General features: G+C 45.3%; 2 protein-coding genes and 1 long non-coding RNA gene across 3 annotated transcripts in view; 1 reads left to right on the forward strand and 2 right to left on the reverse strand.

The window, feature by feature from the left end:
* LOC117775283 lies at positions 1-7,526 on the forward strand. The gene is made up of 3 exons (XR_004616236.1): positions 1-149; positions 538-757; positions 7,393-7,526. It is a non-coding gene; the product is annotated as an uncharacterized LOC117775283 (long non-coding RNA).
* Positions 5,215-10,895, reverse strand: otx1 (orthodenticle homeobox 1). Its single transcript, XM_034608276.1, has 4 exons — positions 10,468-10,895; positions 8,221-8,410; positions 7,372-7,523; positions 5,215-6,209 (listed from the first exon to the last, which is right to left on the reverse strand). Exons 2-4 carry the CDS (start codon positions 8,315-8,317, stop codon positions 5,460-5,462), a joined length of 999 nt encoding a protein of 332 aa, XP_034464167.1. The 5' UTR covers positions 8,318-8,410; positions 10,468-10,895; the 3' UTR covers positions 5,215-5,459.
* A 4,661-nt stretch (positions 10,896-15,556) lies between these two features.
* The window catches only part of ehbp1 (EH domain binding protein 1), a 126,687-nt gene continuing 124,112 nt past the window's right edge, over positions 15,557-18,131 (reverse strand). Inside the window, 2 exon segments of the mRNA XM_034608072.1 lie at positions 15,557-15,666; positions 16,192-16,306. Of these exon segments, the coding sequence (XP_034463963.1) occupies positions 15,576-15,666; positions 16,192-16,306 (206 nt within the window). The 3' untranslated portion in view covers positions 15,557-15,575.

Genomic DNA, 18,131 nt, shown 5'->3' on the forward strand with positions numbered 1-18,131 from the left:
GTCCATACTTGACATTAAACAAAACAAGATGCACAAATAAAAAGGAAAAAGGAAACAAAGGCCTTTTCCTGACAAAGCGGAGAAACCGGAGACGCTGGCCCGGACTACACCCACGTCTCTGTACAGTTGACCCCAGATTAACCTCCCAGGTAAATTTAATCCTCCTGTGTATCACCTCTCACTCCTCATACCGGCCTATAAACACACCGGGATGCCAAGGTCTGCTGACAGCTGACAGCCAATGAAAGACGAGTGTGTGTGTGTGTGTGTTTTCTGTCCTGCATGGACCTGAGAGACAAAAACAGCGTCCCAGCATGCAGGCTGCTATCGGCACATCTCCTGGTCCCGTCGCATCACTTTCTGTCACACACACACACACACACACACACACACACACACACACACACACACACACACACACACACACACACTCTCCAGGCTCGTCGAGGTCGTGTGAGTTCTCACAAACCAAACCCTGGAGGATCAGGCCGCCGTCTCACAGCCGTCTTTATCTGCCTCGTCTTTCTCTTCCCACAGATACAATCGCAGCCGCTCATGCAAAAAAGCGGTCCGGCGCGGTTCCAGTTCACTTCCTGGACAAGTGTGAACCAAATGTCAGTTTCCAGTCCGCCCACATTCAGACGCCTCCACCGGGAGCGGGCGAGAGGCCGAAAGGTCAACGGCTGACAACAGGCGGCGGCGGTGCAATCGATCGTCCTATTGAGCCGAGTATGAAGGTGTCAGGCCCTGAGCTCAGGTTCAACCACACACACACACACACACACACACACACACACACACACACACACACACACACACACACTGTTAAAATGACAAACCGGTTCAATAAAGCCCCCTTTTCCATTAAATATCAGATTTCACTACTTTACTTGGATGCAGCTGCAGGAAAACAGCTGGAGAATCATGTGACCTTATGGATTTTGTATTGTTTTTATTCCTGGATGCAGATGTTAAGACGTCAACGTCCCCGTCAGCGTTTTTTACAACACATTTAAATCTTTGCAGCAACATTTTTAATAAAAGAAATGATCAGGTGTAATTTAAATAAAATGGTAATTGAAGATTCTCAGTTCTGGTTATGAATCACTTTGCGTTTAACTGTTAGATTTATGCCGCGTGAACCTTGTGTCGACCTGAACTGATTCTTAAAACACTCAAAGAACTCAGACTGATCAGAAACAGATCAAATAAAGAGATTAACTGTTTGACCAGATTACATCACGTCATTCATGAACCTTTCAGGATCCAGCCCCCCCCCCCCCTCCCCTCGAACATGAGGCCAAACCTCAGCCCACCTTAGAAATAGTTTCATAGTTGTTGTTGTTTTATAGCTTTAATGTTCATAAATTTACGACGAATGTCTGCGATAACTCAACAAATCTGGATCTTTGCTTTTTTATAAATGATAAAACGATAACGCTGATCCTTCCTGGTTTTATAATCGTTTCCATCTCAGATATTTATTTTGTCTGCACAGCAGGTTCAAGAGTTTAACTCCAAGTTTATCTGTCAGGTTTGGTTCAGGGATCATTTAAAGGTCAGAGGAGTGAGACTCTGTTTTCATACATTCACATTTTAATGTTAATTCTCTTTAGAAGTCAATTTAACTAATGTAATAATATTTGGTTGTTTAACTACATTAATCAAACTATTAAGCAAATGCAGAATTATTTTAAAAAACACTTAATACATTCGTTCATTAGTTGAATTAGTTTTTCTATTTCTAAAGAGTTATTTTTATGGTAACATGAATTTAAGAGTTTGTTTTTACTTTAATTTAAATTAAATTTAACCTTTTACTTTTCATTTCAATGTGTATTTTATTAAATGCATGTTACTTGAATTAAGGTAAATATGCTTTAATTTCCTCAACGTTGTATTTGAAACATAATAAATAAATAGAAAGAATTAAAAGTTAAAACTACAAACATCTGAAACTCAGGTATTAAAATGATATTCAGAAGAAACTGGGACTTTCTGATGACAAAAACATTTGAATCTTCTGACAAGAGGAAAATATTTGCTGCAGGAAAGTGACGATTTTTCTCCGCATCACTTTTCACACAAATGTTTTTCGAAAACAAAACTAGAAAAAGTCCAGAATCATTTCAAACTCTGGTAAATTGAAGTGTTTTCTGGAGGATTCGAGTTGAGGCCTCGACGTCTTCGCTCCTTTATCTTTTATCCAGATATCTTCAAATGCAATAAATTCACCAGGAAGAGAATCTTAATAACAACAACTTGTATTTATTATAATTTGCACATTTCCTCTGCAGCCTCACGTTAAATATCTGTTCTCCTCCTCCTCCTTTCTGCGGGTGTTTGAAGGTGACCACCACCATCTCTCTCTCTCTCTCTCTCTCTCTCTCTCTCTCTCTCTCTCTCTCTCTCTCTCTCTCCCCCCCCCCCCCCCCCCCCCCCACCTCTCCTTAAACAATCCCGCAAGATTTGGTCGCAGCAGCAAATGTTTGTTTGATGCAAATCCGGACAAATCCTCCGCTGCTGGTGGACACTCGCTGCGCTGTTTGTGCGTCTTGGCGCAAACATGTTTAATGTCCCGCTCTGTGGATATTTATTCAGCTGCTGTGAGATTCATTTACATAAAGACTGAGAGAGAGAGAGGGGGGGGGTGGGGTGGGGTGGGGAGGAGAGAGAGAGGGGGGGGGGGGGGGGGGGGGAGCTGCAGCTGAAACACGATATGATCGATCAGCTTCATTCTGAGAGATTATCGATGGATTTCTTTAGGACAGTTTCCAAACGTCAGCTTCTTTCACGTGGGTGATTTTAAAAATGTAAAACTACATAAATCCACAACAATAAAATCAATAAAAACAACGGTTCATGCGAAGAAAACAGTTAAACAGGCAGCGACTGGATTTATGGATCAGGGATCTGATCAGTTTCTTATTGAGGGATTGTTTCTTTAGGACGGAGGCTCGAGAGGACCAAAAGAAAAGAAAAGTAATATTATGCAGCAGTTTTCAGATCTTATTGATCATATAAATGCATTCTTATTATTGTTATTATCTCAAATAGTGCAGTGTTACATATCTATTTTTAGGAGCAGTGGATATTTAAAACCTCACAGGTTCCGATTGAATAGTTTTAGATCTGAAGGGATTAAATTTACTGATATTTAAATATATTCTTTAAAATGTAAATACATCTCTTTCTTTTATCTTGAAGAAAAGTCAGTTTCTTCTTTTCCTTATTTTAATGCACAGGTGAAAAACAATCCAATCCACTGACGATGATAATAATGATAACTGATGATCTGTGTTTTAAACAGATGTGAAAACTCAGGAAAACTGAATTAAAACGTTTTGACCCTTTTTTTATCCAAAACAAAACTGGAAAATGATTTAAGAAAAATAATCAGCAGATTCACTTCAATAAAAAAAATATCCTTCAGTTGCAAAATATAAGAAGAATCTGTGGATATAAATAAGAATTAAATGTGTTGATGGAATCAGCAGAGACAGAAACACGCACGACCTCCCGCTGCTCGGCGCCTTTTTACGCGTGATTTCTTGGCACAATAAGGATTTGCGCGTGTTTTTAATGCGGGGTCATAATTAGCATGCGGCGTGTTTTTGCTCTTAGTGCGGCCTTCACCGTGCACACACACACACACACACACACACACACACACAGACACACACACAGACACGCGCGTCCAAAACAACCTTGCCAGAGAACTGACGCAATAACACTTCCCTCCTCTTCTCTTCTTTAATGCTTCATGTTTATGCCTGCGAGCGTTAACACACACGCACACACACACGCACACACGCACGCACACACGCACGCACTCGTACATCTGACCCTCTAACCTGGCCCCACCTACGTAATTACTGCATCAGAGGCGCTGGAATTCCTGCAGGTTATTTTGGAGAAAGCGACTCAGGGCGCAGGAGTAATTATCGCACCATTACAGCGCTGCATTCAATTAGGCTTCGATCAAATGTCTCCCGGCTCCGTGTTCGGGGCTCTTCCGCGGTTTGGAACAGCCGCTGTCCCCCCGCAGCGGAGCAGAGATGTTCGTGTCTCCATCTGAACACAGCGAGGATTAAAACCCCGCGCGCTCTCAAATGGAAATGCGGGCCTACACGCGTTCACGGCGGCTTGTATTAATTATGCACTAATCTGCATTTACCCCCGTTATAATTAAGAAAACAAGCCTTTAAATAAAAGTGTGACTAGTTGAAATGAGAGAAGACAGGAGCTGCGTGGAGCTGGTAATTCTGTGGTGCGTCTAAAAGAGAGAGAGAGAGAAAAGGTTCGAGTCCCTGGTGGGAGATCCAGCAGAGACAGAATGAATTGTGGGGAAATAAAATAAATATGACTTAACGGATCTTTATTGGATGAACATGTATGTAAGGGTGGTCGCCTCAAAGATACATTCAACATCTCACTGCCATGTTGGAGTTTTTATAAATCCACATTTCCTCTGCAACAAAAAAAAATAGTTTTAAAAGAAAAATGCTTTGACTCCAGTGATCAAGCCAAGTGCTGCGGGTTCGAACATCACGACAGAGCCCCAGAGAGGATGGACAGGAGGAGGTTCAGAACCATCAGAACCATCAGAACCATCAGAACCATCAGAACATCCGGCCCAGAACAGATCTGCTTCCTCCTCAGACATTTCAAAACAGCCCCAACATTTCCTCTCCGAGTCAAACGATGAATATAAAAACTGAACTTTATGGCCAATTTGTTCTCTTTGGAATATTTGGAAAGATTTACATACACTTTTTTTTTTTGACTTTTTTTTCTCCCAAAGTGGTAATAAACAATTTAAAATCCAGAAAAAACACCAACTAAACATGGTCACTGTAACTGACCCAAATACATATTTACAGATTTCAGCTCCTCAACGCAGCTGACTAAAAATCTCTGTCGTCCTAAAATAACAAATTTTCTCCAGAAATAAAAACTGTACAGGGTTCGATTGGGTCGGAGGGAACGAGGGAACGAGGGCGGAGCAGGACTCAGGTCCTGCAGCGGGGGGGAAAGTATCCAGAGAGCTGCTGGTTCAAATGACTTCTTCTGTTTTTAATGTGGAGAAAAAGAGTTTAAGCTGATCCAAGAGGGGGCTTGTGAAAACCCCTCCGCTCCTCACGCTCAGGAAACAGCTCCTGGACTCTTCTCTTCACACGACTGGAGGGGGGGGCTGCTCTTCTTTCTTTTTTTTAATATATTTTTCATTTTTAAAAAGACGTGGAGGACGAGAGGGAGGAGGAGAAATAAAACAAAGTCCGGTTTGCTGAGCGTTCCTGCTGCCGTCTCGTCGTCTTATGGTTCATAAACTCTTTTTGTCTTTTAAAAAAAAAACGAGCAGTTCGCTAAATCTGGAGAGTGAAAGAGGGAGCAGGCGAGCAGGGGGTGTGGGGGGGGGGGGGGGAGGTGGAGGAGGAGAGGGAGGAAAAAACACAAGATCACAAGACTTGGAACCTCCAGGAGGCCTGGTCTTTGTAGTCCAAGCAGTCTGTGGCGTTAAAGTTGAGCTTCCACGAGGAGGCTGCAGTCTGCTCTTTGTAATCCAGGCAGTCGGACGAGTTGAAGGCCAGGCCGGAGCCGCCGTAGGCCTGGTGGTGGTGGTGGTGGTGGTGGTGGCCTGACGACTGGCTGATGTGGTGGTGAGGGTGGCCCGACATGGAGGAGGCCGTCATGGGGCTGAGCTGGTGGGGGTGGTGGTGAGAGTGCATGGGGGCCAGGTAGGATCCGCAGTCCACGCCGCTGAAGTAGGAGCCGGACGGGGCGGGGTAGCCCTGGCCGTAGCCCGGCGTCTGGTTGTAGGACATGGGGTAGGAGGTGGCGGCGGCGGCGGAGCCTGACATGGAGCGCTGCATGCAGGACGCGTTGGACGGGGGTCCGGGCTCGGGGAGCGGGGCCACGGCGGGAGCAGGAGCGTTTCCGGGGGAGATGGCGGGGCTCCAGATGGAGGAGACGGTGCTGATGGAGGTAGAGGTGCTGCTGAGCGCCACCGGGCCCGTGTGGTTGGTGGTGGAGGACGAGGAGGAGGACGAGCCGGTGCTGGAGACGGCCGGAGGCGTGAACTGGCCGCTGCTCTCGGACCCGGTGCTCTCCCGGGCCGGGGAGGACTTCTTCTTGGGCGGCCGGGCTTTGGCATTGCTGCCGCTCTGCTGCTGCTGGCGACACTTGGCCCTCCGGTTCTTGAACCACACCTACAACAGAAGGACACCAGCCAGGAGTTAGCAACCGTTCACACCAACGAGGAAGAAAAACACATGCTGAGATACATTATGGAGGAAAATTGGGGGTTATTAGGCAGCGAGGTTCATTTCCACGCGGCCCCTTGGCTCGGACCTGCCAGGGGTCTAATTTCATAGCTGGTAGACGGCTCTAAGATAACAGGCTATTGGGTTTCACCACACACCGAGGTAACTCTAGAGCACCGGGAGGGTCGGAGCATGTAGAGCGTTTTGTTTCACACACACATTCTGAGAATAACTCAAATTGTGAGAGCGAGGCCGGCCCTGCTTTCCCCTCCAGTGCCTCCGGAGAGCCGTCTCTGCTCAACGCTGCCCAACGGTTTTCTGTGGGTTCACAGGAAGAGGCCGACTCTTCGTCGCCGATCCAACGTTTCAGGTCGAATTACAGAGCGTTCGGTGAGGAGGCGTCGAATAATCCCGTGAATCTGATGGAAAATCCTCTGAGATAACGTCGTGTTTACATGTGGACAAACAGTTTGTTCTGCAGGGACCGAAACTGTGAAGTCTGGGTTCAGTCACAGGTGGAAACAAGGAGTCAGGACGAGTGTCCATCCAGAAGAATATGATTATTATTATTATAATAGAGGATTAAACACTGAAATCAATGAGATACTTTCCTACATTACTTTATAATTAACTAGTCTCTTTTTCCCCTCAAAGGTTAATGACCTTTTAAATGACTCTTAAATAAAGTCTTTTAATATTTACTGTTAAATTAAAGTTAACAAGTTGTAAACACTCTGACGTCAGCAAAGGTCAGTTTGATTTAATGAAGTAAATAAAAGGATGAAACCAGCAGGTGAGTTTTTTATGTGTAAATTAGATTAGTTAAAGATGAGTTAAGGGTTAATTAAGGTAAAGGAAAATGTAATAATTTCCTTAAAAGGTTTCTGCTTTTAAAATAACTTTTCAAATAAAAGACAATTTCAGCTTCACGACGTTTCTGATATTTAAGTTTGATGTTTAACGTGTTTCAATGAATTTATAAGAAGTGTTTTTATCTTGAACCATTTTCCTCAGATTGAGCAGAAACATCCTCTGAGATAAAGTATTTTTTGTGTGTTTGTGTTTGTGTGTTTGTGTGTGTGTGTGTGTTCGTGTGTCCGTGGTGTACCTGGACGCGGGACTCCGGCAGGTTGATCTTCAGCGCCACCTCCTCCCGCATGAAGATGTCCGGGTACCGGGTCTTACCGAACAGAGACTCCAGGATGTCGAGCTGCGAGCGGGTGAAGGTGGTTCGCTCCCGCCGCTGCTTCCTGGGCGTCGCTGCGGGGAAGAGGAGACCAGAGGACCGTCAAATCAACCGAGTCAAACCCGAATCAAACCAGAATTAAAACCGAATTAAATCTGAATTAAACTGTGAATTAAACTGTGAATCTGCCATAATAAAGATCGAGGTTTCCATCGACTTGTTTGGTCTAAATCTGGTGAAATGTTTAAGTCTCATTTTGTTTCTTTTACTTTTCTTCAGAACACTAAACTTGTATTTCTTTATTTCTCAAAACGAGTAAAAGAAAAGTTTTCTGCTGCTGAATGTTTTCCTTCTTTATTTAAACTCCGTTGTTCTGAACTCACTGAGAAATAAAAATTAAAATAACTTCAACCATGTTCTCGGTTTTATTATTATTATATAATACAGACTAGTTCTGTTGGTGTGTGAGCAGTGAGGAATAAACCCTGTTAAATAACACACACACACACACACACACTCACAATAATCTGGTTTAAACACTAATGACACACATCTCACTTTAAAAGATGTTATAATTAGATTAATTAATTTATTTTGCAGGATGTAAACTCTTTAAGATTAATGCTCCAAACGTTTTGCATCTTTTACAGACCAAGAACCTTTATTAACTATTTTTATCAGATATTTTTCGTCCTTCTTTTCGTGACTTGACTTTGTGTGTTCATCGTTAATGTGTGTATCAGCGTGTGTGTGTGTCCGTGGGAATCGAACCTGGGTAGCCCACTGACGGGTGCAGCAGGTCCATGGCCGCGCCGCTGAGCCCGAGGCCGTTGACGCCGTACGGGGGCTGCTTGAGGTAGGACATCATGCTGCAGGCGGTCACTGCTCCACCCAGCTCCGGCCACTGGTTCGGTTTCCCCCGATGCTGCAGCTTGACGGGTCAGGGGACCGATCCAAGGAACTGGGGACCAGGACCAGATGGGGGGGGGGGTCAAACATCCGGACGCACAATATACAACATAACGATTCATAATATACAAGGATATTTAGTTCAGGTCTCGTGTTTTCATTTATATTCAAGAGACGATTCAATTCGCAGAGAGTTCTTTAGTATTAATTCTTATTTTATCTGAGAAGAGAAATAAACAAAAAGAGTGAAAAGCTTCGAACTTCAGCAGCAGATAAAAGTTATGAAGTTATGATTCTGCTGAAGTTAAACCAGAGTCGATCTTTAAATCGCTTCAGGAAAAAACTGCTGAGATATTTTCACGTGAGAAGAGTTTCACTGTTTTTAAGAAATCAAACAATCAGGTTATAAATAGATGTAAACAATCCTCTGATCACGTGATCTATCTATTTATTCATCATTATTATTATTCATTATTTACTATGAACCATTTCCTACCGGCAGAATTTCCCCTGTTCAAACACACACACACATTTCTTCCATCACACTTTATAACATGATGTGAAATATGTAAACTTAAACTTTCTACAATAAAAATCCAAACAATAAAGAATTAAATCAAAGATAATATTGACTCTGTTATACAAACACGTTGAGGTCAGTCAGTGTAATAAATGAAAGAAAACTAATTTACAGAATTAGGATGTTTTTACACGTTTAAAGCCAAAAGTTAAAATGATGTCAGAGGAGTTTAAATTATAAATATACATGTTTACTTTTTCTTCAATTTAAAGACGAGAGATTATTATTGTTCTTTGTTTTTACGCAATAAAATAAAGTTGAAGCCTCTGAATAGAACTCATGCGTGTGTGTGTGTGAGTGTGTGTATAGGCCTGTACCTACAAACACACACACACACACACACAATAATAATAAAAGGATTATGGACGAGGTTTGATCATAAAAATCACAGCTCTTGTTTTTTCAGTTTTCTTCAGTTTGTTTTGTTTGGTCAAACTTTAGTTTTTCAGTATTTCAGTTTCCTGCGGATCCTGAAAACAACTGAATCCACAGCAGGAAGTTGAATAATCTCAATAAACCAGTTCATCTGATACTTACATTATTTTATTAATTCTATTTACAAATCAGAGAAATGTCTGAGGAGTCAGTTTTGACTTGTTTTCTAAATATCGCCTCAGCTCCAGGTTCCTCTGCTATTTTACAGCTGCAGGAAAAAAACCACCGAACTTCATTGGAAAGAAAAACGCAGATTATTTCTCCACTTCGTCTGTTTAACAGATTAAAACATTAAAAGGTAAAATATTACTTTTAAAAATACGATTTTCATTCCGTGCTTTTAAAAAACATGCAGCCTGCAGATGGATCATTTTAATTTAGTTTTCTCGGTAGAAACAAACGGATTAAAGATTAAATTTAAAGCAGCACAAATACATTTATCTCAAATTAAATTCATCTGCAGTTTCCTCCAACAAACACTGATGATCCCGGGTTGAAACATTTAAAAAAAAAAAAAAAACACTTCTAACCCGGTTTGATTTAGTCCGAGTTAGTTTGAGTGTGCGAATTAAATTAGAGGCACCGGAGCGACGTGTATTGCGCGGCTCGTCCCGCGGCTCCGCGGCTCCGCTGAGGCCGCAGAGCCACACGCTGAGCTCTCGGTGCAAATGAACTCAATTAGAATTTAGATGAGAGCTCCGGGGGGAGAGAGGAGCCGCTTATCTGCCAAAGAAATTAACAAAAACCCCAACACGCCTCTCCAATTACCCGGTGCGCGCTGCAAACCTTTTAATGGCCACTTATCCCACAAACTGGGGAAGGGAAGAGGAAGAGGAAGATGAAGGTTTCTCTTCTGCGGGAGGAAGTTTACTGAGTTTAAAACTCAAAGTCCTGCACGAGGAGGATTCTGGGATTTTTTTTTTTTTTTTTTAAACTTCAAATCATCTGAAAACTGTCGCCACATGGAACAAATCAAACTTAGGAGGATTTGGTTAAATGCGTAAAAGTTGCGCGTGACGCTGGAGTGGAGTTCGCGCACGGAAGAGGAGGATGAGCTCTGACTTCAGGGAGAGAAAAGGAGGAAGAGTCGTTACCTTGTTGTTTTCTCCTCTTCCTCTGGCGCCGCGGCTCCCGGAGCAGCAGAGTAAAATCCAGCAGCAGGAACAGTCGCTCGGAAACAAACCGCAGAGTTCACAGCATCACGCGGGACTCACGCACACTCGCTCTCACGCGGGGCAGGTCTGCGGTGCAACACACGGGCGTCGCCGCGTCCTCGCTGCGGTTGCGGGTGTTGTTTTTTTTTTTTTTTTTGGTTGCAGCCAAATAAATCAAACTGATTTGCTGTCGGGGGCTCGTCGCCGCGCGTCTGTCAGAGTGTTTAGGTGATTTGTGAGACGGATGGAGATTGATCACCTTCTCTCCGCCCCGCGCCTCTAAGAGCGGAGGACACCTGCAGATCCGCCTCCCGCAGCCAATGGCCGCGCGGCCCGGGCCTGACGGACGGCGAGGGCGTCCTATGAGCGCAGAGAGCCTCCTCCTCCTCCTCTTCCTCCTCCTCCTCCTCCCGCTCCCTCTCAGCCCTCCTCCTCCTCCTCCTCCCCCTCCTGCAGGTCCCGGTCCCGAGACCAAACGAGCCTCCTAAAATGTGACGGGAGCGTTCCGGAGGCCCGCTGCAGGAGGAGCGCGCTCCTGGAGGCGTTTGGAAGGTTTTGTGCCAAAGTGCGTAAAAGCAGAAATTAACAGATTGTTGTCATCGTTTCACAGGAAGAGTTCAGACGTGTGTTTGTTTGTGTGGAGCTCAGGAGGAGGAGAAGAGGAGGAGAAGAGGAGGAGAAGAGGAGAAGAAGAGGAGAAGAGGAGAAGAGGAGGAACCGGAGGCTTCGAGACCAACGAGAAAACTGGTTCTGATCAGAAACTGAATCTTCCTTCATCAGAAACTCATTTCTGACAAATTCTCAAAGTTTTAAGAATCAGTTAAAGATTAAAAACATTTTTAAAAAAACATCTCGAAGGCAAAATAAACGAGAAATTAGTCGTTACAAAAAAATACAATGTTTGATTCACAGATAGAAAATGTTTTGTGGGTTAAAAACTATTTAATTTGCTTTAATTCGACAGATTTTATTAGTTTAAAAATAATATTAAAACACATCAGGCCTCACGTGCGTTTTATTTTTAAACTCAAGGTTTTTTATTTCAGAGAATTCGTTTAAAAAAGTGAACGTGAGAAATAAAAACAGGAGAAAAGAAGTTAAATTTATTCATTTTGATTTTTATTGTGATACACCCCCCCCCCCCCACTATTTTTTCTCTCTCTCTCTCTCTCTCTCTCTCTACACACACACACGCGCTCACACGCACCAGTCTCATGAATATTAATGAGCTCTAATCCCCATTTAGAATTACATTTGAGGATGGTTGACGTAAAGTTTAATAGGGAAAGACCTCCAACTCACTGCGGAGGAAGAAGAAGAAGAAGAAGAAGAAGAAGAAGAAGAAGAATCTCAATCAAATGTTTCACACGAGATTCAAACACAAAACATTTATTCTGTTCTGTTGTTCTGCGGTTTTGAGGCAGAAGCAGAAGCTGAAGTGTGGTTCGACAAAACAACTTCTGAGGCTGAGGCCTGAGCTGAAGAGAGGATGGAAATGATATAGTGTGTGTGTGTGTGTGTGTGTGTCTGTCTCTGTGTGTGTGTGTGTGTGTCTGTGTGTGTGTGTGTGTGAGGAGGCAGATTGTAAAGTCCTGGACTCTGACAGAGGAACTTGTGCATCAGTGATGCTGGAGCTCGAGTGGAGGCCTGTAGTGAAGCTGCTTATTACTGTGGAGGCTGCGGGAACCTGAACGCAGCAGAAGGCACCTCCACGCACAGGAATCACGCACAGATGTAAAGAATCAGACTGTGGTGAAGTGATAAGAGGAAGAGGAGGAAGAGGAGGAAGAGGAGGAGGAGACGCTTCCCTCAGGTTTGTGGTGTCTCCTGGCCGCGGACTGGAGGTCACACGCTCTCACGCACCTTTTTATTTGCACCACATCAGAAGCCTGAGCAGTCAGAGGGCCCGTGGAGGGTCTGAGGGAAACACCAGCACCCTCCTCTCACACGCACACACGCACACACACACACACACACACTCAGTCCTCGTTAAATTATGCAAAAGGCCATTCAACAAATATGGTCCTCACAACACAAAAGACCCGGGTTCTTCTGACATGTCCCCTACATTTCCTCTGGTTGTCCTCCCCTCCTCTCTCGACGTGACTCAGACCCCGAGATAAACCCCCGAACAAGTATCAAGTTATCAAGTTGCACCAACCTTTTGTAATAAGAGTATTTTGTCTAATCCCAAATTGCAGTTGAATTTTCTTAATGCTGAGCTGGTAAAGCCTGGGATTAGGAGCGAGGAGAGGAGGGGGACAAGTTGTGTCCCTTCAGCCGGCAGGATTGGAAGCGGGGATCTGCGGGGATGTTGTCGGTGCTTATTAACACGATGATGCATAAAACACAGGAGTCGGAGGAGCCGCGGCGCCGCACGCGGACTCCCGGGCTCCCCCCGGTGCCGGTGGACGTGGTGTTACCGGGCCGGGGCCGGGCGGGAGGAGGTGGACGCGGAGGCCGAGCACCTGTGAGGTGAGGCCAGGAGACATGGAGGAGATAATCCAGTCAGCTGCAGGATCCCCAGCTGCTCGGAGGCACCGACACTCCGCGTCTTTACGCACCGCGTCGCTCCGCATCCAAGGGACCCGCAGAAAGGGGCTCCGCGTGTTTTTCCCCCGCACGTTCAGAGGCGTGATCCCGCAGAGGTAAGACTCCGCTTCTCCATTTTTTTTTATTCTTTAAAAACACGCAGAAATAAAAGCTTGAAATATATTTCAGAAGTGATCTGGTTCATTTTGGGTTTGAGGTGATTTTACGCAGAGAGAAATTAATTTGTGAATTTGAAACACGGGATAAAAACTTCTGTCACATCCAGTAAATAAAAGTGAAGTTTTACGCACAAACAGAATAAAATTAAATATGATTTAAAACCAAGTAGAAAATATTTTACACTATTTACAAAATAAGTTTAAAGTGTCAGGTGCTGTTCTTTGTAAATTTACACACACACACTGAGACACACGCACGCACACGCAGCCCCCTGACGACACCGAGCCCCTTCGTCCTTGACTCCGCTTTATTCTCCAGATTTCAGCCTCTTTAATACAAAGTAAAACAAAGCGCCTCGGGGGACGCGCCGCGCGTAAAAGTGCGCGTCCGGAGTCGGTCCCAAGCAGAGAAGGAACCAGTGTGAATGTGGTGGAAAGGCCGAGGAGGACGTCCGCTGTCACAACCGATTTCCCGGCTTTAATCGGGGACGGGGGAGGTGGGGGTGGGGGGGGCGCCTGCAGGGATGGAGAAGGGGGGGGGGGGGTTCAGAGGCTCCGGTTCATCCACAGTTTTATTACAGCGACATTTTTTTTATTCTTTAATTTAGTGTGATCAGTCTGCGCCTCGTGGATCCGCAGCCGGAGTCCGACGAGCTGGAGGAACTCTTCTCTTCTTCAGGTGTAAATTATCACATCCACAGTCTGACCCGGTTCGGTCCCGGTCTCCGGCTCCGGGGGACCGAGCCTCTGCAGCTCGGCCCCCCGCCCCCCCCGTCCGCCGCGGCCCGCGGAACCAACATCTGCTCGGGACTAAGTGATTCGTCTGATGCTCCTCAGAGGAGAAGCTGCTCCGCTTCCGACCTCAAACACACAAAACACCTCTTCGCCAATTTTCATTTCTAAACACGCACAAGTCGCAGGGGACCGAGCGCAGCGCGGAATAATCAGGAATATGAACGCGCCGCTCGCTGGTGGACACCGTGATACGAGGGCCACTAATGTGCCAGAGGCGCGCGTGCATTTCAATAAGTTGTTGGCACGAGCAAAGAAATAAAGAAAAGAAAATGGAGGAGTGAGGTGTGTGTGTGTGTGTGTGTGTGTGTGTGTGTGACTGGAGGTAAAATATTGATATAGAAGAGAAAAGCAGGATCACAACTTTTTAAAACCTGAGTGTAATTATACAAAAAAATAGAAACTAAATGAAAAAACACATTAACATCCACAGATTCCATTTAAATTCATGGTTCGAGATGTGAGGAGATAAAAATCTGCTGCTGTTTTTAATCCAGACGATTTAAAACACGCCACACTGCGCCTGTGGAATATGAAATCATAAGGACTTTTTATTATTGAAGACTTGGGTTATGACACTGGAATAAATAAAAAAAAAAACAAACAGGTAAAATGGAACAAACTGCACCGTGGAGCTCGACAGAGACGCACGTGGAAACATAGTTCTATTCTTCAGGATACAATAAATAGAAACCAAAAAAAGTTGTGCAGACAAAACGCACACGAGACCGTGATGGTAGGTTCAGGTACAAGCAGCTTATAAGACAATAAATAATAATATAGATTCTTTTTAGTGTGTGTGTGTTTTTCGACTGCATGATTTCTGAGAGAGAGTAAAAGAGGATCTGGAAGCTGCTGGTCGGAGCAGCCAGGGGAATATACAACAATGTGTTTTTATTGGGTTTTTTTTGTTCTTTTTAAACATCATCTTTTCTTTTGGTAAACTGCTTTCAAGCCAAGACGATAAAAAAAAAGCAATAGGAAAAGTTAAGATTTTATGAACGTTATGTGCTCCCCCCTCCCACCCCCCCCTCCCCGCCCCTCCCGCCCTTTAAGATATTTTACAAGTAGAAATAATTAAAAGATACAGTCAAGTAATGAAGTAGCTTGAAAAATTATTTTTTTTTCCTTTTAAAAGTCCGACTGAGACGTCAGCCCCCTCGCCTTGAAAAAAATAAAAAAAAGATAAAAGAAAACCCCCCCCCCCATTAATCCCAGTTGTGCTGTACCTCAGTCCCACTGCTCTCCACACACACACACTGGTCACATGTCTGCGCTCGTCTCAAACACATTCATATTACATACAAGTACCATGTCTTGGTAAAAGAGGGACAAGGAAAAATAAAAACACGGTGGACACGTGGGACAGTTTGTAGAAAGTTGGTGCGAAGGCGTCGCAGGCCGAGTCTCTGCGGAACAACGACCACGTGAGGGTTCAAACGTCTAAAAGCTGCTATCAAATCATAATCACAATAACAAGAATGACGACGATACATTTCTTTCATCGGCTACATTTGTTGGTTGTGTTTTTCTGAAGTGAAACAATCATTGAAGGACACACTTCTCCTCCTTCTTGGCCATCTTGCCTTTGTTCTGCTCCAGCGTCCTCTCCAGGTGCTCGTCCTCCTCCTCGGCCCTGCGGAGGGCAAAGGTTAAAAGGTCAGATGTGTCGGTGGGAGCGGGGAGGAGGCGGGTGCGCACACACACACAGACACACACACACACACAGACACACACACTATCACAGTTGGCGCTACGGGAGCCGTCGCCCTGCCACCTGTGGCGTGGCCTAGCGCCAGGGGCCGAGCTGCGACCTTTCACCCGCCTGGCACCCGGCCTGGCACCCTGTTGACGGACAGCGGTGCCAATCTGGAAAGGATCCCGCCCGTGCAGGTGTGTGGCTGCTGCCGCTGCCGCTGCCGCGCAGGACGACTGCCGGCCGGCTGGAATGCAACCGGCCCGGCACCGACATCTCACTACGACTAGTTTCTAGAGGAGCTCTGAAACGTTCAGACAGGAAGTGACGCTCTCGCAGAAACTCACCAGAGCGAAGTGAGAGATTCTCAGACTGAGAGAAGCTCTGAGCGGCTGTGGTGTGTGTGTGTGTGTGTTTTATTATTTAGTCTTTACTGCTGTTGTGTCTTGACTGTGGGTCACTCACTGTTTCTCCTGGGCGTCCAGGTCCCTGACCAGCGCGTCCCGTTTGTTGACCAGTATGACCAGCTCGTCCAGCAGCAGCTGCTCCCGTCTCTTCTGGGCCTCGGTCTTCTGCCAGTCTGCAACAACGGAAGAAGAAAGTCGGTCAGAGCCGGAGACACCGAGGACGCTCTCCTTCTTATTTCACTGTCTCATGGAGGAAAGGTCTTTTATTTAACCTCCCGGGACCATGAACACATGTTGAACTGTCACATGACTGGGAGACATTTCTGCAAAAAGCTGAATCAGCTCAGATCCTCGTGGAACAGGAAAGTGAGACATGGACGACGAGATCCTGAGCTTCTGATCGCTCAGTGGACGATGGACATGATTTATTAATCTGCTGGACTAATCTGTAGAGACGGAGATTAGCTTCACATGCGGACCAGTGTGTAAATGTGACGTGTAAACACACTCCATCAGGTTGTGCATGTGTGTGTGTGTGTGCACAGTGACGATGTGTTGACCCAAGCAAACACACTTGAAGGACATTGTCATGCTAATGTCGAGCTCGTGGATATGAGAAGAATCTTATTCCCACAGGAAGACGCTGCTCATCCCGTCTTCAATCATCACGTTAACAAGACAAATGTTTGTGTGTTTACAAAAGGAAATTCTCAGGAGTCGTAATTTATAGGAAATCCCTTCAGCACCGGCTCGTGTGTCATATCATCAGTTTTTAAAAACGCATTTTAAGAAGTAGAAATGTTTTCCTTCCGTGTTTCCTGTTGGTATTTGATGCACAAATTGTCTTCATGCTTTATTAAACGTATTCAAAGTTTCAAGCTTATTTAATTTGTCCTAAAAAAAATTGATTCTATTTAAGTGTGAGTCTATTTTAAGGTGAAAGTAAAGTAAAAGAATCTCAGATAATGTTTTTAAATATAAAAACCCTTTAACTCAGAGGAGCTGTTGGTTCTAAACAAACAGGTGAGCCGCTGACCCCCCCCCCCCCTCTCGGTTCTCCAGGGTCTTTTGCAGGAAGGGGCCCCACAGGGTCCAGGTGGGACCCCGATCCAAATCCCCTCAGCCTCTCCCTGGAGGGGGGGCTGCCCACAGGGGAGAGCTCACCCCCCCCCCGGGGCTCAAATATCCGCCTGGTGCCCGGAGCTCCACACTCACCCAACAACAGCAGCTCTCCCCCCAAAAACACTCACCCACAAACCAAATATAACAAGATCCACAGAGTAAAATAAAAAAACCCCACAACAACCAGTGAACTTTCGAGCGGCTGCGACTGGGAGCCGGTCACGATGTGTGTTAAGGAACAAACCAGGTCTCAGGTTGTTCCCGTGCAGATTCACTGAGCTGCAGCTAAACGCCGGCAGGAAACCCTGAGCCCGGTGTGAGGACGCGTCCCCTCAGAACACGACCGTCCTTTCATATTAAAAAGGAAAAAAAAAAAGAAATGTGCTCCGTCCCAGAGAGAATTCAAACACAGCTGAGCCGTGTGCAGCGTCAGCCCCTCTATCAATATTTAACCGGCTATTGATTCCACAATAAAAGGGATGTTGTAAAATGTCAGTCCCCAAAATAAGTGTGGCTTTATTAAAAATAAATATCCCCGCCCCCCCTCCTCATTGAGTCAAATTGCAGCAGTCAGGCTGTGTGAGTGTGTGTGTGTGTGAGTGTGTGTGTGTGTGTGAGTGTGAGTGTGTGTGTGTGTGAGTGTGTGTGTTAGTGTGTGTGTGTGTGTGTGTGTGTGAGAGAGTGTGAGTGTGTGAGTGTGTGTGTGTGTGTGTGAGAGAGAGTGAGTGTGAGTGTGAGTGTGTGTGTGTGTGTGAGTGTGTGTGTGTGTGTTAGTGTGTGTGTGTGTGTGTGTGTCACGCTGGGCTCAGTGTGTTTGTCCTGAAAGGTCTGCGCTCTCTCTCCATTGGCCCCGCTCGTCCCTTTGAAGTCGACCAC

The sequence above is a fragment of the Hippoglossus hippoglossus genome, chromosome 15 (genome assembly GCF_009819705.1).
Source record: "Hippoglossus hippoglossus isolate fHipHip1 chromosome 15, fHipHip1.pri, whole genome shotgun sequence".
NCBI classification, from domain to species: Eukaryota; Metazoa; Chordata; class Actinopteri; order Pleuronectiformes; family Pleuronectidae; genus Hippoglossus; species Hippoglossus hippoglossus.

Coding starts and splice junctions, on each gene's coding strand:
- otx1 (XM_034608276.1), bottom strand. CDS start 8,317: ATGATGTCCTACCTCAAGCAGCCCCCGTACGGCGTCAACGGCCTCGGG. Junction 7,524..8,220: donor CCCGTCAGTGGGCTACCCAG/GTTCGATTCCCA, acceptor TCTTCCCCGCAG/CGACGCCCAGGAAGCAGCGG. Junction 6,210..7,371: donor TGCCGGAGTCCCGCGTCCAG/GTACACCACGGA, acceptor CTTCTGTTGTAG/GTGTGGTTCAAGAACCGGAG.